At 36.5% G+C, this 16267-nt stretch overlaps 1 protein-coding gene across 8 annotated transcripts in view; it reads right to left on the bottom strand.

Moving 5' to 3' along the window:
• The window catches only part of ALS2 (alsin Rho guanine nucleotide exchange factor ALS2), an 86573-nt gene that overhangs the window by 26461 nt on the left and 43845 nt on the right, over positions 1-16267 (bottom strand). For 6 of the 8 annotated variants that reach the window (XM_082630021.1, XM_082630023.1, XM_082630020.1 and 3 more), the window contains exons 11-17: positions 15695-15875; positions 13855-13920; positions 9337-9499; positions 5364-5495; positions 4608-4736; positions 4168-4238; positions 3704-3770 (exon numbers count right to left, since the gene is read on the bottom strand). In XM_082630021.1, coding sequence (XP_082486147.1) covers positions 3704-3770; positions 4168-4238; positions 4608-4736; positions 5364-5495; positions 9337-9499; positions 13855-13920; positions 15695-15875 — 809 coding nt within the window. Of the gene's footprint in view, positions 1-3703; positions 3771-4167; positions 4239-4607; positions 4737-5363; positions 5496-9336; positions 9500-13854; positions 13921-15694; positions 15876-16267 lie in introns of those variants that run through there. The other 2 variants (XR_014294825.1, XR_014294826.1) reach the window with 1 other exon arrangement.

The raw sequence follows: 16267 nt of genomic DNA, 5'->3' as shown, positions 1-16267 counted from the left end.
ATTGGGGAGAGGGAAGGGGGAAGTGGCAAGGTAAGGGTAGGGGATTAAGAGTTACAAACTACTATGTATAAAATAAACTACAAGTATATGTTGTATAGCACAGGGAATATAACCAATATTTTATAATAACTTTAAATAAAAAATATTTGAATTGCCAAAAAAGAAATCTAACCTTACACCTAAAGGAACTAGATAAACAAGAACAAACAAAACCCAAAGTTAGGTAGAAGGAAAGAAATCATAAAGATCAGAGCACAAATAAATGAAACAGAAACAAAGAAAACAACAGCAAAGATCAATAAAAGTAAAAGCTGGTTCTTTGAGAAGATAAAGTTGATAAACCATTAGCCAGACTCACCAAGAAAAAGAGGGAGAGGACTCAAATCAATAAAATTAGAAATGAAAAAGGAGAAGTTACAACAGACACCACAGAAGTACAAAGCATCCTAAGAGACTACTACAAGCAACTTTATGCCTATAAAATGGACAACATGGAAGAAATGGACAAATTCCTAGAAAGGTATAATCTTCCAAGACAGAACCAGGAAGAAATAGAAAATATGAACAGACCAATCACAAGTAATGAAATTGAAACTGTGATTAAAAATCTTTCAACAAACAGAAGTCCAGGACCAGATGGCTTCACAGGTGAATTCTATCAAACATTTAGAGAAGAGCTAACACCCATCCTTCTCAAGCTCTTCCAAAAAATTGTAGAGGAAGGAACACTCCCAAACTCATTCTACAAGGCCACCATCACCCTGATACCAAAACCAGACAAAGATGTTACAAAAAGAGAAAATTACAGATGAATATCACTGATGAATATAGATGCAAAAATCCTCAACAAAATACTAGCAAACAGAATCCAACAACACATTAAAAGGATCATAAACCATGATCAAGTGGGATTTATCCCAGGGATGCAAGGATTCTTCAATGTATGCAAATCAATCAATGTGATACACCATATTAACATACTGAAGAATAAAAACCATAAGATCATCTCAATAGATTCAGAAAAAGCTTTTGACAAAATTCAACACGCATTTATGATAAAAACTCTCCAGAAAGTGGGCACAGAGGGAACCTACCTCAACATAATAAAGGCCATATACAACAAACCCACAGTAAACATCATTCTCAATGGTGAAAAACTGAAAACATTTCCTCTAAGATCAGGAACAAGACAAGGATGTCTACTCTCACCACTCTTATTCAGCATAGTTTTGGAAGTCCTAGCCACAGCAATCAGAGAAGCAAAAGAAATAAAAGGAATACAAATTGGAAAAAGAAGAAGTAAAACTGTCATGTTTGCAGATGACATGATACCATACATAGAGAATCCTAATGATGCCACCAGAAAACTACCAGAGCTAATCAATGAATCTGGTAAAGTGGTAGGATACAAAATTAAAGCAGAGAAATCTTTTGTATTCCTATACACTAACAACAAAAGATCACAAAGAGAAATTAAGGCAACAATCCCATTCACCACTGCAACAAAAAGAATGAAATACCTAGGAATAAACCTACCTAAGGAGGTAAAAGACCTGTACTCAGAAAACTATAAGACACTGATGGAAGAAATCAAAGATGACACAAACAGATGGAGAGATATACCATGGTCTTGGATTGGAAGAATCAATATTGTGAAAATTACTGTACCACCCAAAGCAATCTACAGATTCAGTGTAATCCCTATCAAATTACCAATGGCATTTTTTACAGAATTAGAACAAAAAATTTTTTAATTTGTATGGAGACCCAAAAGACCTGGAATAGCCAAAGCAATCTTGAGAAAGAAAAATGGAGCTGGAGGAATCAGGCTCCCTGACTTCAAATTATGCTACAAAGCTACAGTAATCAAGACAATATGGTACTTGCACAAAAACAGAAATATAGATCAATGGCACAGGATAGAAAGCCCAGAGATAAACCCACACACCTATGGTCAACTAATCTATGACAAAGGAGGCAACAACATACAATGGAGAAAAGACAGTCTCTTCAATAAGTGGTGCTGGGAAAACTGGACAGCTACATGTAAAGGGATGAACTTAGAACACTCCCTAACACCATACACAAAAATAAACTCAAAATGGATTAGAGACTGAAATGTAAGACCGGACACTATAAAACTCTTAGAGGAAAACATAGGAAGAACACTCTTTAACATAAATCACAGCAAGATCTTTTTTGACCCACCTCCTAGAGTAATGGAAATAAAAACAAAAAGAAACAAATGGGACCTAACGAAACTTAAAAGCTTTTGCACAGCAAAGGAAACTATAAACAAGACGAAAAGACAACCCTCAGAATGGGAGAAAATATTTGCAAATGAATCAATGGACAAAGCATTAATCTCCAAAATAGAAATGCAAATCAAAACTACAGTGAGGTATCACCTCACACCAGTTAGAATGGGCATCATCAGAAAATCTACAAACAAATGCTGGAGAGGGTGTGGAGAAAAGGGAACCCTCCTGCATTGTTGCTGGGAATGTAAATTGATACAGCCACTATGGAGAACAGCATGGAGGTTCCTTACAAAACTAAAAATAGAATTACTGTATATAACCCAGCAATCACACTACTGGGCATATACCCAGAGAAAACCATAATTCAAAAAGACACATGCGGGGCCTCCCTGGTGGCGCAGTGGTTGAGAGTCCGCCTGCCGATGCAGGGGATACGGGTTCGTGCCCCGGTCTGGGAGGATCCCATATGCCGCGGAGCGGCTGGGCCCGTGAGCCATGGCCGCTGAGCCTGTGCGTCCGGAGCCTGTGCTCCGCAACGGGAGAGGCCACAAAAGTGAGAGGCCCGCGTACAGCAAAAAAAAAAAAAAAAAAAAAAAAAAAAAAGACACATGCGGGCTTCCCTGGTGGCGCAGTGGTTGAGAGTCTGCCTGCCAATGCAGGGGACGCGGTTTCGTGCCCCGGTCCGGGAGGATCCCACATGCCGCGGAGTGGCTGGGCCCGTGAGCCATGGCCACTGAGCCTGTGCGTCCGGAGCCTGTGCTCCACAACGGGAGAGGCCACAACAGTGAGAGGCCTGCGTACCGCAAAAAAAAAAAAAAAAAAAAAAGACACATGCACCCCAATGTTCATTGCAGCACTATTTACAATAGCCAGGACATGGAAGCAACTTAAATGCCCATCGACAGATGAATGGATAAAGAAGATGTGGTACATATATACAATGGAATATTACTCAGCCATAAAAAGGAAAGAAATTGGGTCATTTGTAGAGATGCGGATGGACACAGAGGCTGTCATACAGAGTGAAGTAAGTCAGAAAGAGAAAAACAAATATCATATATAAATGCATATATGTGGAATCTAGAAAAATGGTACAGATGAACCGGTTTGCAAGGCAGAAATAGAGACACATATGTAGAGAACAAACATATGGACACCAAGGGGGGAAAGTGGTGGTGGTGGTGTGATGAATTGGGAGACTCAGATTGACATGTATGCACCAATATGTATAAAATAGATAACTAATAAGAACCTGCTGTATAAAAAAATAAAATAAAATAAAGAACAACAACAAAATTCTACAGTCTTGGTTTAATGAAGATTTATCAGACATAATTATGGATCATTAGGCAAGCAAGAACAATTTTTATTTCTTTCTTACCACCATAAGAGACAGAAAGAGCCAGGCCAAAGATGGAAAGAAAATACCATGATGGACTAACCTTTTCCTGGGGTGTTGATGAAATGAGAGTGAACTGCTCCTCGGGTGTAGTTATCTTTAGGCCATTCCTAAATGTTCACAAGGACAAAGATCAGTCAGTATGACAACCTGTCATTACAACATCAATCCTCAAATATGAAAAGCAACTTGTTTATTTCAAAGGGATCCGAAGTCAATTAAATTTAAATATATTCAATGCTCCGGGTGTGGTTCCCATGGTGGGAAAAGGACACAGTTATTTCTCTGGGTTAAACAATGGGGATGAGAACAATGGAGAAGCCCTTCCACCACTTGTCATGATTTGTCATGTTCTTCACAGCAGGGCACTTACTGCCTACGTACTGGGAGGGTAAGCCTTCTTGTGCAGAATGGGGAGGCCTCCTGAGCCTCCCCATTTTATTCATGTCTAAGGAAACAAACTGGGTAAGTAACAGAGGAAGGGAATGAGGTTGGGGGGACACTTACACACCACCAGCTTCTTCAGAAAGTGGCTCTGCCCACAGTGTGGCCAAAGGGAAAACATGGTGTGTGGAGAACTGAAACAAAGAACATGGAGAAACATCTGAGAAAGCCCATGTGGGCCTTGGGGTCGCTGCTGCAGAGCCCCTTTCAAATGGTTAAGTCCACCTCAGCCACACAGTCCCCATAACATAACTAACCCCAATGGTCTCGCCATGTCTGCTGCAAGGACCCCTTCAGATGGCTGACACTCATTTTCAAGTTGGAAACTAAAAAAGCTCCCTGAAATCTGGCCGGTACCACAAAAGCAAGCTAAACAGTCTCTTTTACTCAAGAGTTTCAGTAAAATCACAATAGTCTGTAAAATAAATTGATACTACGATTAATTAAATACTCATAGTACTGCACCTTCCAGGGCCTCTTTTAAGGTTAGGAATCCAGCCTACCTGGGCATGGACTAGGGCATCATTGAAGAGAATGAACCAATTCACAGAAAACCTCCCAGCGTGCTGCAGAGACAGGGCCCGGTTACTGCTCTCACACAGCAGTCGACGCTCTGGCTTCCTCAAGGAATCCTGGGATTAAAAACAAATACAAGGGCTTTCCTGGTGGCGCAGTGGTTGAGAGTCCGCCTGCCGATGCAGGGGACACGGGTTCGTGCCCCGGTCCGGGAAGATCCCACGTGCCGCGGAGCGGCTGGGCCCATGAGTCATGGCCACTGGGCCTGCGCGTCCGGAGCCTGTGCTCCGCAACGGGAGAGGCCACAGCAGTGAGAGGCCCGCGTACCGCAAAAAAAAAAAAAAAAAAAAAAACAAATACAAAATTGAAGTATCAAAATTATTTTCTACAAAGAGAAGATGAAAAAGATACAAATCCCATTTAGGAGAATGTGTTGGTCATAGCTTAGCTTGCTGTTAAACCTAAATTCAGACGGGATCCAAACATTTCACAAAATCAGTGCTCAAAGGAAAATAAAAAGATAGGAACAAACAAAAGAGGGAGAGACATATTCAGAAAGGATTCCTAGCCATGAGAGAAGGTGGTGATATTTAAAGCCCCCACTGCTGTGGTCCTTCGTTGCCCTTAGAAAAGGGGTCATTAAAGCATTATTACCATAAATAAGTGAAAAACTGAGAAAATTATGGCAGCTGTTATGGATAAGCCTGCTGTCTGCTGGGATATCAACAATTGGCACGGTTTACCGTCATTTTTCCAGGAAAGGTCTTCCAGAAACCCAGTGTGTATTCTGCTTCCTTCCTTTTCCTGCCGAGATGGAGAGCAAGAGACTCATAACAAGAACTGGAATCCTGCAGTTTCTGGTATTCTGGAGATGTCTAGAGGCCAATAATTAAGGAGGGAAAAAAGAATATAAAACAATTGTCCAGAATTTGTAGACTCAGTGTGGTTTAGATATGTAGTAATAATTTAGAGAGGGAAGCCAGCCTAAGAACAGATATGGTACACTAAAGGGAGCTGAGGAAAAAGAAGACTGGTTCCAGAAAATCCTACCACATACAGGTACATATGAAATAAGGGAAGAATTCAAGGGGAAAAGAAATACACACTGACAGTTATCAGTGAGGACAGCAGCAGAGAACTCAGGATAGGACAGGAATTCTCAGGGGTTTTGGTCTCGGGATCCCTCTGTTTTGCTTCTGTGGGTTATTATCTCCTGATATTTACCATATCAAAAAATAAAGTTTAAAAAACTTTATATCTTTATTAACTCACTTCAAATACAATAACATTTTTAATGAAAAATAACTAAAATTTCCAAAACAAAAAGATGATTCATGAGAAAGGTAGCATTGTTCTACATCTTTTCCAATCTCTTTATTATCTGACTTAAAAGATGACGGCTGGATTTTCGTATCTGCCACTGTATTTAATCTGTTAAGATTCTTTATTTGAAATAAATGAAGAAAATCTTACTTTTTAAAGATATATAGTCGGAAAAGGGAGGAGGATTTTAATAGCCATTTCATATAATTGTGGATATTCTCCTTTGAAACTATACCAAAACTTGTTAAGTGGTAGTTTCTTAAAGAGTAGCTAAAATGTGGAATCTGAAACTACATCAAACTCTTTGTATCCTGTTACATTAAAATTCACTGGTCTATCCTACACTTTGAATAGATTTTTTTTAAACCTATGCATGATTTTATAACGTGTGAATTGGGACATTTGAAAAATACTGGTTCAGTGAATTATGCAGATCTTCCGAATGTTGATACATTTTATTGTATCAAAAAGCACATTAAATCGTCACCAATCTCATCAGAAAGTCTTTAAATATTGGAAAAATGCCAAGCTTGCAGTGATACACACGTTTTCCACATTTTAATTTTTGCTTAAAAATTCAGCTTTTATCATTGGCAACAAATACTGTCAGTTGTTCTCCTTGAAGTGACAGGCCCATTTAACCCCCTTTTTTGAGAAAGTATCTGTCAAATACCCAAGTCTGAATAACCATAGTTTATCTGTCAATTGTTCTTTCAAGTTAAAAAAAAAAAAAAGTGCTGCTTCAGCAGCACATATACTAAAATTGGAACGATATGCAGAAGATTCGCATGGCCTCTGAGCAAGGATGATGTGCAAATTTGTGAAGCGTTCCACATTTAAAAGAAAAAGGCAGCTTTCAACTCAAACGATCTCAATCTTGTGCTTTTCCTTGAAAAACATTCATACTTTGGGATGCAGCAGAGCTGCTTTCTGTGTACTCCCCATTTCATCATGCAGAGTGTTAAAAAGACGTATTTCTGTGTGCGGTGATAAATGTTAACTAGACTTAACTGTGGTCATTTCATAATATGTACATATATTGAATCACTATGTTGTATACCTGAAACTAATAAAATGTTATATGTCAATTATATCTCTCTCTTTTTTTAATGTATACTCAGTGGTTGATGTTAAAAAGAATTAATAATTTTTACTGCTTTACCAAGAATGTTTTTTAAGTGAAACTGGCAATTTTTTGCTTGTTTATTTTGTTTTTTAACTGCAAGTACATGCCAGCAAAGAACACAATGACTGAGTATAGTTTGGTGCCACTGCCTTGATTCATGCTAAGGAGCCAGCAGTTTGACCCATCTTTATCTCTGCACCATGAGTGCAAACAAGAACACAGCGTAATCAGCATATGTCTTAGTACTGTCCTGAAAACAGTTTGATCCTGCCATCTCCTGAAAGGGTCTCTAGAACCCCCAGGTGTCTGTGACCAAGCTTTGCGAATCAACCATGGGATAGGGTATAATTGCGGTGTCTTGTGGAGAGTGAGCAGAAGGTAAGGTGAAAAGATGATTCCTCACATTCGTAATTACTTTACATTCCACAGTTCTCAGTCACTCATATCCATTTTTTCCATTCATTTAAGGAACATTTAATGGTATCTACTACATATGGAATATTCTGTTGAGTGCCAGGGATAAAAAAATAAGTAAGGCACCATCTTTGTCTTCTGGGAGCTTATAACTAGGCAGAGAAGACAGAAAAACATATAACATACCAGAATAATACAGTGGTTTTGTTAATAGGTTATTGGAAAAGACAATATAGTAAAATAGTCAAAGAAAGAGACTCTGGAGCCAGAATGCTCTGATATGAATTCTAGCTCTACCAATTCTCAGCTATGCCTCAATTCTCTCATCTGAAAAAGGGGGATGATAATAATAATATCTATTTCACAGGGTCGATGTGGGGATAAAATGAATATATATAACAGGCTTAGAACAGTACCTGGCACATGGAGTGCATTTAATAAATATTAGGTATTATTTTTATTTAAAGAATTTTATACACATATAATGTCTGAGCTATACCTTACACTTACTAAATAACAATTTGCAGTGATGGAACATAGCCACGTGTTTTGAAAAACACGGACGATTTTGATCCCCAACCCTGGTTGAGGATCACCGACATAATGTGATAAGAAAATAATGGGGACATAAAGTACTAGCAGAACACAGAGAAGGGAATAACTAATTCTTAAGAGATGGGCAGGGAAAGGAGTGGAGTATGGTCAGAGAGGGTTTCATTTTCATGAGAAAAAGATTTTTGACTCAAGCCTTGAAGGTTTCCCATAATGAGGATAGAGGTAGGGTGTTTCAGGAAGGAAATATAAAGCATATGAGAACTATATCCAGGGAATCTGAACTAACATGTAGGACACAGGGTAGACTATAAGGCTAGAAACAAAAGAGAGTCTCAGACTGTGAAGGGCCTTTAATTCCAAACTAAAAGAGCGTGGATTTTTTACACAGAATTAGGACTCTTCAAACTGGAAGTAGTACAGTATCAGACTCTGAACAATTTGTGCAGCTCAAACCTTCATAGCTGAAATTAGATCAGTTTGGGGTAACACTGAAACCAGACAAAAGAACAGACCCACAAGACCACAGTAGGATCAAACGTAGAAAGGCCACATCAATTCCTAGATCACTCTGGAGACAATATCTGTCCAGAGAAGGAGATAGATTCCAAGATTTGAAAAATCCTGAACTATAAGAAACCCTAGAATCATTATGGTTTCTCTAGAGCCCTTCAGAATGGAAACAAAATAAAACAACACATTTCAGTACAATTTCAAAGGTGACTGCCTTAGGACCAGCTTTAACATACACCCATATCCTACAGCAGTGCTAATTTTCTAGGACTCCACCTAACTAATTTAATACAGAAAGTGAACTCGTTAACATTTGAGAAAATCCTGTAACACTGTGATTTCTCATAGCATATGCCAAGGTGACCCAAATACCTGGCATAAGTTTATCATGAGTCCAGGCTAGGTGCTAATGCCACTGCCGTACAAGTGTGTGTCATTATATAGGAAGCCAGGGTTTTAAACAGCTCTGTGTAATTGTACTCAATATGTACTCAAACTTGGACAACTATTGAATGAGTAGCACAACTGGGTCTCAACTTTAGACTTTCATAAAATGAATAAAATTAATCTTGTTAAGGTCCTGAGAGGAAACTGAATCTACAGCAAAGAACACTAGATATACCTACAGTCATATTTTCTTCTTTCATTTCCCTGAAGAAAAATAAATTTAGACACGTTATAAATATAAAATTAGTGTAGTTCCAGATCTTGGGGTAGCATTATTCAAACAAACAAACAATGATCCTTGACTTCCCAAGTGTCCAAAGGAGGTATACATGAGAGCTTACCACTTCAAAACAAGTAGCAAGCTTTAGCAAAACCTTGGCATAATTATGAAGTCGTCTGATTGGCAAGAAAAACAGGGTATTCAATATTTCCATCAATTGGGTGTTTTCACCATTCACTTCTGATAAATCTTGCAATAGTTCCTGGTTTTTATTTAGGAAATCACTGAAGGTAGAGAAAAAAAGGGATTCAGTTAATCATTTTGGTACTGACGACATGCATGATATTGAGTAGAAATATTTCACTTGATACTACCTTTTTCAAAATGTACATTTTTAGGTGCTATGAAAGAAAGTACCAGAAGATTAATACAATGAAATAAACCGGATGTAATTAAAAGAAATTCCCTGCCTATAAAATGGGATTTGGGGGTACAAAAAGTAGCAAATGGTAGCAATAGTAACTCTGTAATAGAGATGGTTAATCACAGGCTTGCGCCTGAAGTTCTAGGAAATGAATCATACATCCCACAGTTTCAGGGAATAATTGGAGACCAGCTGACACATTTCCCTGTTAATTTCCAGGCCAAAAGTTACAGCAATAAATGGCAAGACTAACTGCTCTAGTCAGTTGTGCTACACAGAAATACTGGAGGAAAAACAAAGCTCTTTGCTCTAACAGAATTGGCGTGGAATATTAAAATACTTCTAATTTCTTATTTTTTTTCAATTGTTTATCATCTAATAAGAGTTTATTACAGGACAGTAATAAAAAGCTGTAGATACCAGTACTACAATTAACAGGAAACAGTAAAGCAAATTACATGTGCAGATTTCAATGCTGAGATCGTCAAAAGCATTTCAAACTGAAGCCAACATTTAGTTTTTATATTCAATTATATATAAGTTCATAATTAAAATTTTACTGCACATTTTAAGGCTGATCAGTAACCCATTGAGACTATGCTCGCCAGACTAAAACACTAAAAAGATCTGTAAAGTAGTAAGAGTTGGTGGAACAGAGTAATAATCATTATCTGCCACTTAATGAACAATAATTATGTGCCAGGTACTAACCTGACTGCTTTACAAGCACTATACTACAATTCTCAGCTACAAGGCTTCAAACAAAACAATGTCACACAAGACTATAAAGCAAAAATGAATAATTTTATAATCCCTTAGAGAACTATGGAATAAAGAGATGTTTAACTCAGAAATTATAAAAATATTATCTTAGAAAGATGGAAACATATGTAATAATTTCCAGGAAACCATAAGTTCAATGGCACAAAGTGGACTGTGGAATAGAGAACTATGGAATAAAGAGATGTTTAACTCAGAAATTATAAAATTTATCTTAGAAAGATGGAAAAATATGTAATAATTTCCTGGAACCCATAAGTTCAATGACACAAAGTGGACTGTTTAATAATGCAATTAAGAGAGCGTGCCCCGAGGAACATGGCCCAGATTTTGTTTATATTGACTTGTTGGATGTTCCTACTTCCTCCACCACATTCTATTGCTGAGAGCTGCTGGGGAAACTTATTTAACCCCACAGAAGTATTCTGCTTTGACCTGCTCCTGAGAGATGGAGGTGGTAAATGGTGAACACATACTCCCTCTGACCACATTTCTTCTGGATGCCCAGTACTAGACCAGAAATGTTCCAACACTTGTAAATCCCTATTACCTTTCTGGACTCACTCAAGTCCTTGCCTATAGACTTTCCCAAAAGGGGCCCTAGTATACTCTCAGAAAACCTGAACTACTCTGTTAAGCTTATCTTCTCTTGGGAGTTTTGAATCCAATAGTGGCAATATTGCTCTTTCCTTATATGGCTAGGTTTGCACTTGTTACTCAAAAAATAAATATATTAAAGGTAAAAACAACCCAAGTGTCCATTGACAGATGAATGGATAGTCAAAATGTGGTATATACATACAATGGAATATTATTCAGACATATAATGAAATGAAATTTTGTTATATGCTACCACATGGATGGACCTTGAAAACATTATACTTAGGGAAATAAGCCAGACACGGAAGGACAACTACTATGATTCCACTTATATGGTACCTAGAGCAGGCAAATTCATAGAAACAGGGAGTAGAGGTTACCAGGGGCTCGGGTGGGGGGAGTCTCTGTTTAATGGGTACAGAATTTTTGTTGGGGATGATAAAAAGTTTTGTGTAGAGACAGTGGTTTACACAACATCTGAATGTGCTTGATGCCACAGAACCATACACTTAGGAATGGTTAAAATGATAAATGCTACGTATATTTTACCACAATATTAAAAAAATGTATATCTGATGATCAAACCACCAGGCTAGCCTGAGGTGAATGGCTAAGTGATAAACCAGCTAAGTGATGAAAGCTTAGGCAGATTCACTAATTGCCCATGGGCTCACTAGCTATACTCTAGAGATTCTCAACGTGTTCTCTTTTTAAATGAATACCTTAAAGTAACTTAAATTACTGATTTTGTAAATAGAAGTTAAAAAATGTTATTACTGCCTTTAACTATGTAAAACCCTGGGGTTCATGAACCACTGTTTAGGAAATGCTGCCCAAATCCAAACTTAATATCTGCTTCCATAGCTCAGAGTCACCCAGAGTTCATTAACTGCTTTCCACTTGTCCAGGCTCTCGCAAGAGGCTTTCACTTATGTCATTTGCTTTAGCTGCTCTAACAAGGAATCAGGTCAACCCTTGAGAACTCGACTCTGAAATACTAGAGAAAGGTTACATTACAGAAGGGCTAAAAAGTAAAAGAACAGAAAGCGGTGTCATAATATTAATATTAAACAAAATAGCAAGATCAAGGATTTAAAAATTACTACATAAGTTTAAAATATAACATCCTTTAACCTGTCATTTAAAAAATGAAGGCCAAACCCCTATATTTTGGAAATGAATGAGCACGTGACATGAGTCAAATCATGATGGAAATCAGAGAAATATTTAGAACTGAATGACTACAAAAACAAAATGGATCAAAACTTTTTACATACAGCTAAAGCAACACTTAGAGGGAAATTTATAGCCTTAGATGAGAACTTTAGAAAAATTAAAAGATAGAAAAATTAATGAACTAAATGCTAAACTCATGACTCATGAAGTTGGAAGACATGAACAGGTGAACATGAAGAAAGTAGAAGGAAATAAAAAAGAAATTAGTGAAACAGAAAACAAAGAAAGGAAAGGATTAATTACAGCTTAATCTTTGAAAAGAGTAACAAAAAAGGGTAAACTGCTGATAAGACTGACCAAGATAAAAAGATAAAAGGCTCAGATAAATAATAATAGGGATGAAAAATAGGAGCTACAACAAATTATAGAGGTGAACACATCTTAAGACAATGATAAAAATATTATGCCAATAAATTTGAAACAATTTTCCAGAAAAGTATAAACAATTAAAGCTGAAAGAAGAAATAAAGACTTGAACAGACCTATTCATTAAAAAAACCAAATAGTAGCTTAAAAACTCCCTACAGTAAATGCTCCCATGAAGGCCATGCTTTTTAACAGATGATTTCTACCAAATCTTCAAGGTACAGATAATCCTGATCTGTATTTTGATAGAAAAAGAGAGGAAGCTCTCTAACTCATTTTATAATTACTACTACAATCCTCTTACCAAAACTGGGCAAGTTCAGAAGAGAAGGAAAACATCATATTCATATAAATGCAAACATCTTAAATATTAGCAAATTGAATCCAGAAATGTATTAAAAAACTAATACATAAAGAGCACTGAATTTACCTTGGGAATGCAAGGATATTTAACATTTTTAAAAAATCAATTGCTCTTCAAGTTTTAGAAGGGAGCTGTTTAACCCTATAAATAATATTTACCAAAAACCTAAGGCAATCATGTTGAATGGTGAAATATTAAAAGCATTCCCTTTAAAACTAGAAATGAGACACAGTCATTACTATTCTTTCTATTAGGATATAAGATCAAAAGCAAACATGGTAAAACACTGACATCTGGGTTTAAACTTCAATCTTGGTTGTGAGTATATATTTGAAATGTTTACTATTAAAATATAACTGATTTTTTAAACCTGTCTTTCTTGCTAGGTCAACACTTGTTGAGAAACTACACAGTTCAGAATGACTGGCTCATGCAAGGGGCTTTTATATTTATTACTTATCCAGAGACTAAATGCAAAAACTTTGCATTTGTGTAACACTCTGCACTTTTCTCTGTACCATCACATAAATATTTGTTCCTCACAACTGGGGAGAGAACATTCCCATTTTTCAGAGAAAAAAAGTTAGGCTCAATTTGGTGAGGAGAGCTGTCCAAAGTCTTGGGGATAATCAGTGGTAGCAGTAAAGAAGGACACAGATCTTGTGGCTTTTTCAATACCATGCTACTTCCAATGATAATAAGGAGCTAATAAAACCTATCTTTCATAAGATTTAGTGAAAGTCTACATTTTGATTTGTTTGGCAAAAGGACCAAGTCAAAGCTTTTCCTGGGCACTCAAAAACACAGAATGCTATAAAACATGATCTTTGGTTGTTAGAATAATAACTGTAAAGTATGTATTTGCTTACATGGCGGGTTTAGCAAGAAGCTGGAATCCTCCCATAACCAGGAAATTTGTAATAGATGTGCAATACCTTGAGCAAAAAAGAAAACACATGCATATTAGTGTTAAAAAGTAAATTTGCTCTTCAGAGTTTTTGAACATGCATCTGGAATAGATACTTCTTGGAATCTCATCAGCGAGTTTCAGAACTTTTGTGATGCTAACATTCATGAACTATAAAGGACTGAAGAGAAGGGCAAGTTACATGATCACAACAGTCAGGAGAAAAAGGCCATTTCAGTAAAGATGTTAATAGGAATTTTTTTTAAAACACCTAAAGTTATGCAGAAGATGCTAGAATTTACTTGGTAGATTTTACTTTGGTAACTTAACAAACATGAGAAAAGATGACTAAAATTGTTGGATTTTTAATAAAAATTTTCTCTAATCTTCTCTTTAGGTTTCCCAATTAAGTCTTCAGAAATAAACAATAGAGAAGGTAAGAAAATATGTTAAAGGAGCTTAAGTGAAAAGGGGTTAGAAAATGTTGGTTAAGTACTGATGTACAGTTAAAGAATAAGTCTTGAAATACTGCTTTGCACCGTGTACATTTCTTTCACACTCCCGGGCCGGCAAATGGAATCAACTGACTTTGAGAGAGAAGGCAAATTCCTACTAAGACCAGCCCAAGATACTGAACACTTAAAAATGGTTACAGTGGTAAATTTTATGTTATGTGTATTTTACCACAATTAAAAATAGTTTTAAAAATTCATAAACAAATCAAGATTTTTTTACTTGCCTGATCTATATGAATACATTATTACATTTTTTTAAAAAGCCCAAGGTATCAAAATAAAAGCATTTCCAAGCATAAGTCCTGACGTATCAGAGCAGAAAAAGAAGAAATACATTATGAGATCTGTACAAGTCAAAAAAGAAAAATTAATACTAGTCAAAGCTGAACTTTCACACACACAAAAATCTAGTTTAAAAAAGTAGATTCGTATCACATTATTCTACTTTCTTTATATCTGAAATATGATGACTTAAAAGACTCTAATCAGGGTATTTCCTCCCAGACCATAGCTTCAAATATATTCAATTTTGCTTAGAACTAAAATCACATACATCTATCTGCACATATATGCGTTAAGTTTGAAAGGAGATACACTAAGATTATTAACAATTGTTATTTCTGGTGGTAGGATTATGGGTGACTTTAAAATCTACACTTCAGAACAACAGCAGGACCTAATATACATTAAAATAACACTTAAATTATGCCTCACGTAAGAAAAAGTGAGAAATACTTAAAATTTCAAATACAGTTGGGATATTTTACTTGAAAAACATGAAAAGAACCTTGGATCACTATCTTAGGTTTTATTACAAAAATATCATTATTCTAAAGATAGTTTGGTCTTTAAACTCTCCATGTACACAACAGTGAAAAGCAGGCACTGGAAGAGCTCCATATTTACAATCAACAGTTGGTCTTAAAATAACTGCTTAGTTACCTATTTCCTCAAATTTTAGTATAATTTACTTCAGGAAACAAAATTGTTCTCTAAAGAACCATATTTATTATAATACTTTTTTGTAAACTAAGTACACTGTCAATCATTCTGCTAGAATACAGAAGGAAATTTGAGAATGCATTATACTGAAATCTTTTTTCCCCTTAGAGCAAACTAAAATTTTAGCGATGCAGAACTATAGTTGTCTTAAGATTAAAACGCTGCTTTGCAATTTCTATTACCTTATAGCACTCTCCCTAATCTAGTCTCTTCTGATTAAGGAGCTGTTCTCCTTGGCAGAATAACCCTGCAGAGACTGAACATGACACAGGACTGGATACTTGCTCTGTATAACTATCCAAGAAGAGACTTGCATGCTTCAGGATGACCAAACTCCTGGCTTCCTTTATCCCCTGAAGGAAGCTGCTCAGTGAGGTTCCATGTTGACCAATTAGGTAACACAGCTTGCTGAACCGGCTTGCCACCTCCTGCAACAGCTGGACTGTACTTGCAGTGCCCAAATTTTCTGGAACAAAATGATGATGATGATGATAACATAACCTAAAGATTCATTATCTGAATACTTTTTTATGACCAAGATTACGAACTTCCCTCTTCTAAAAATACTTAACGTGTTGAGATGTACTCTCAACTATGGAACTTAAATAATCAGTGTTAAAAAAAAAAAAAGCAAATTCAGAGATCACAGTATCCAGTCATTTGAGGAACCTGTTAAAAACATTCACAGGACCCTACAGATTCTGACTCAGTAGGCCAGAGTTAAGATCCCCCGATGGATTTTTTAAGTGCCTTCCAGTAATTCTGAAGACCAGCCAAATTTGAGAACCACTGTGCTAATCCAATTCTCCTCTCATTTTGAAGATAAGTCATCTAAGGCCAAGAGAAAGGAAGTGAATT

The sequence above is a fragment of the Mesoplodon mirus genome (genome assembly GCF_964341445.2).
Source record: "Mesoplodon mirus genome assembly, chromosome: 8".
Lineage (NCBI taxonomy): Eukaryota > Metazoa > Chordata > Mammalia > Artiodactyla > Ziphiidae > Mesoplodon > Mesoplodon mirus.
Note: the sequence above shows the minus strand (reverse complement) of the source record. Positions and strands in the feature narration are given on the sequence as shown.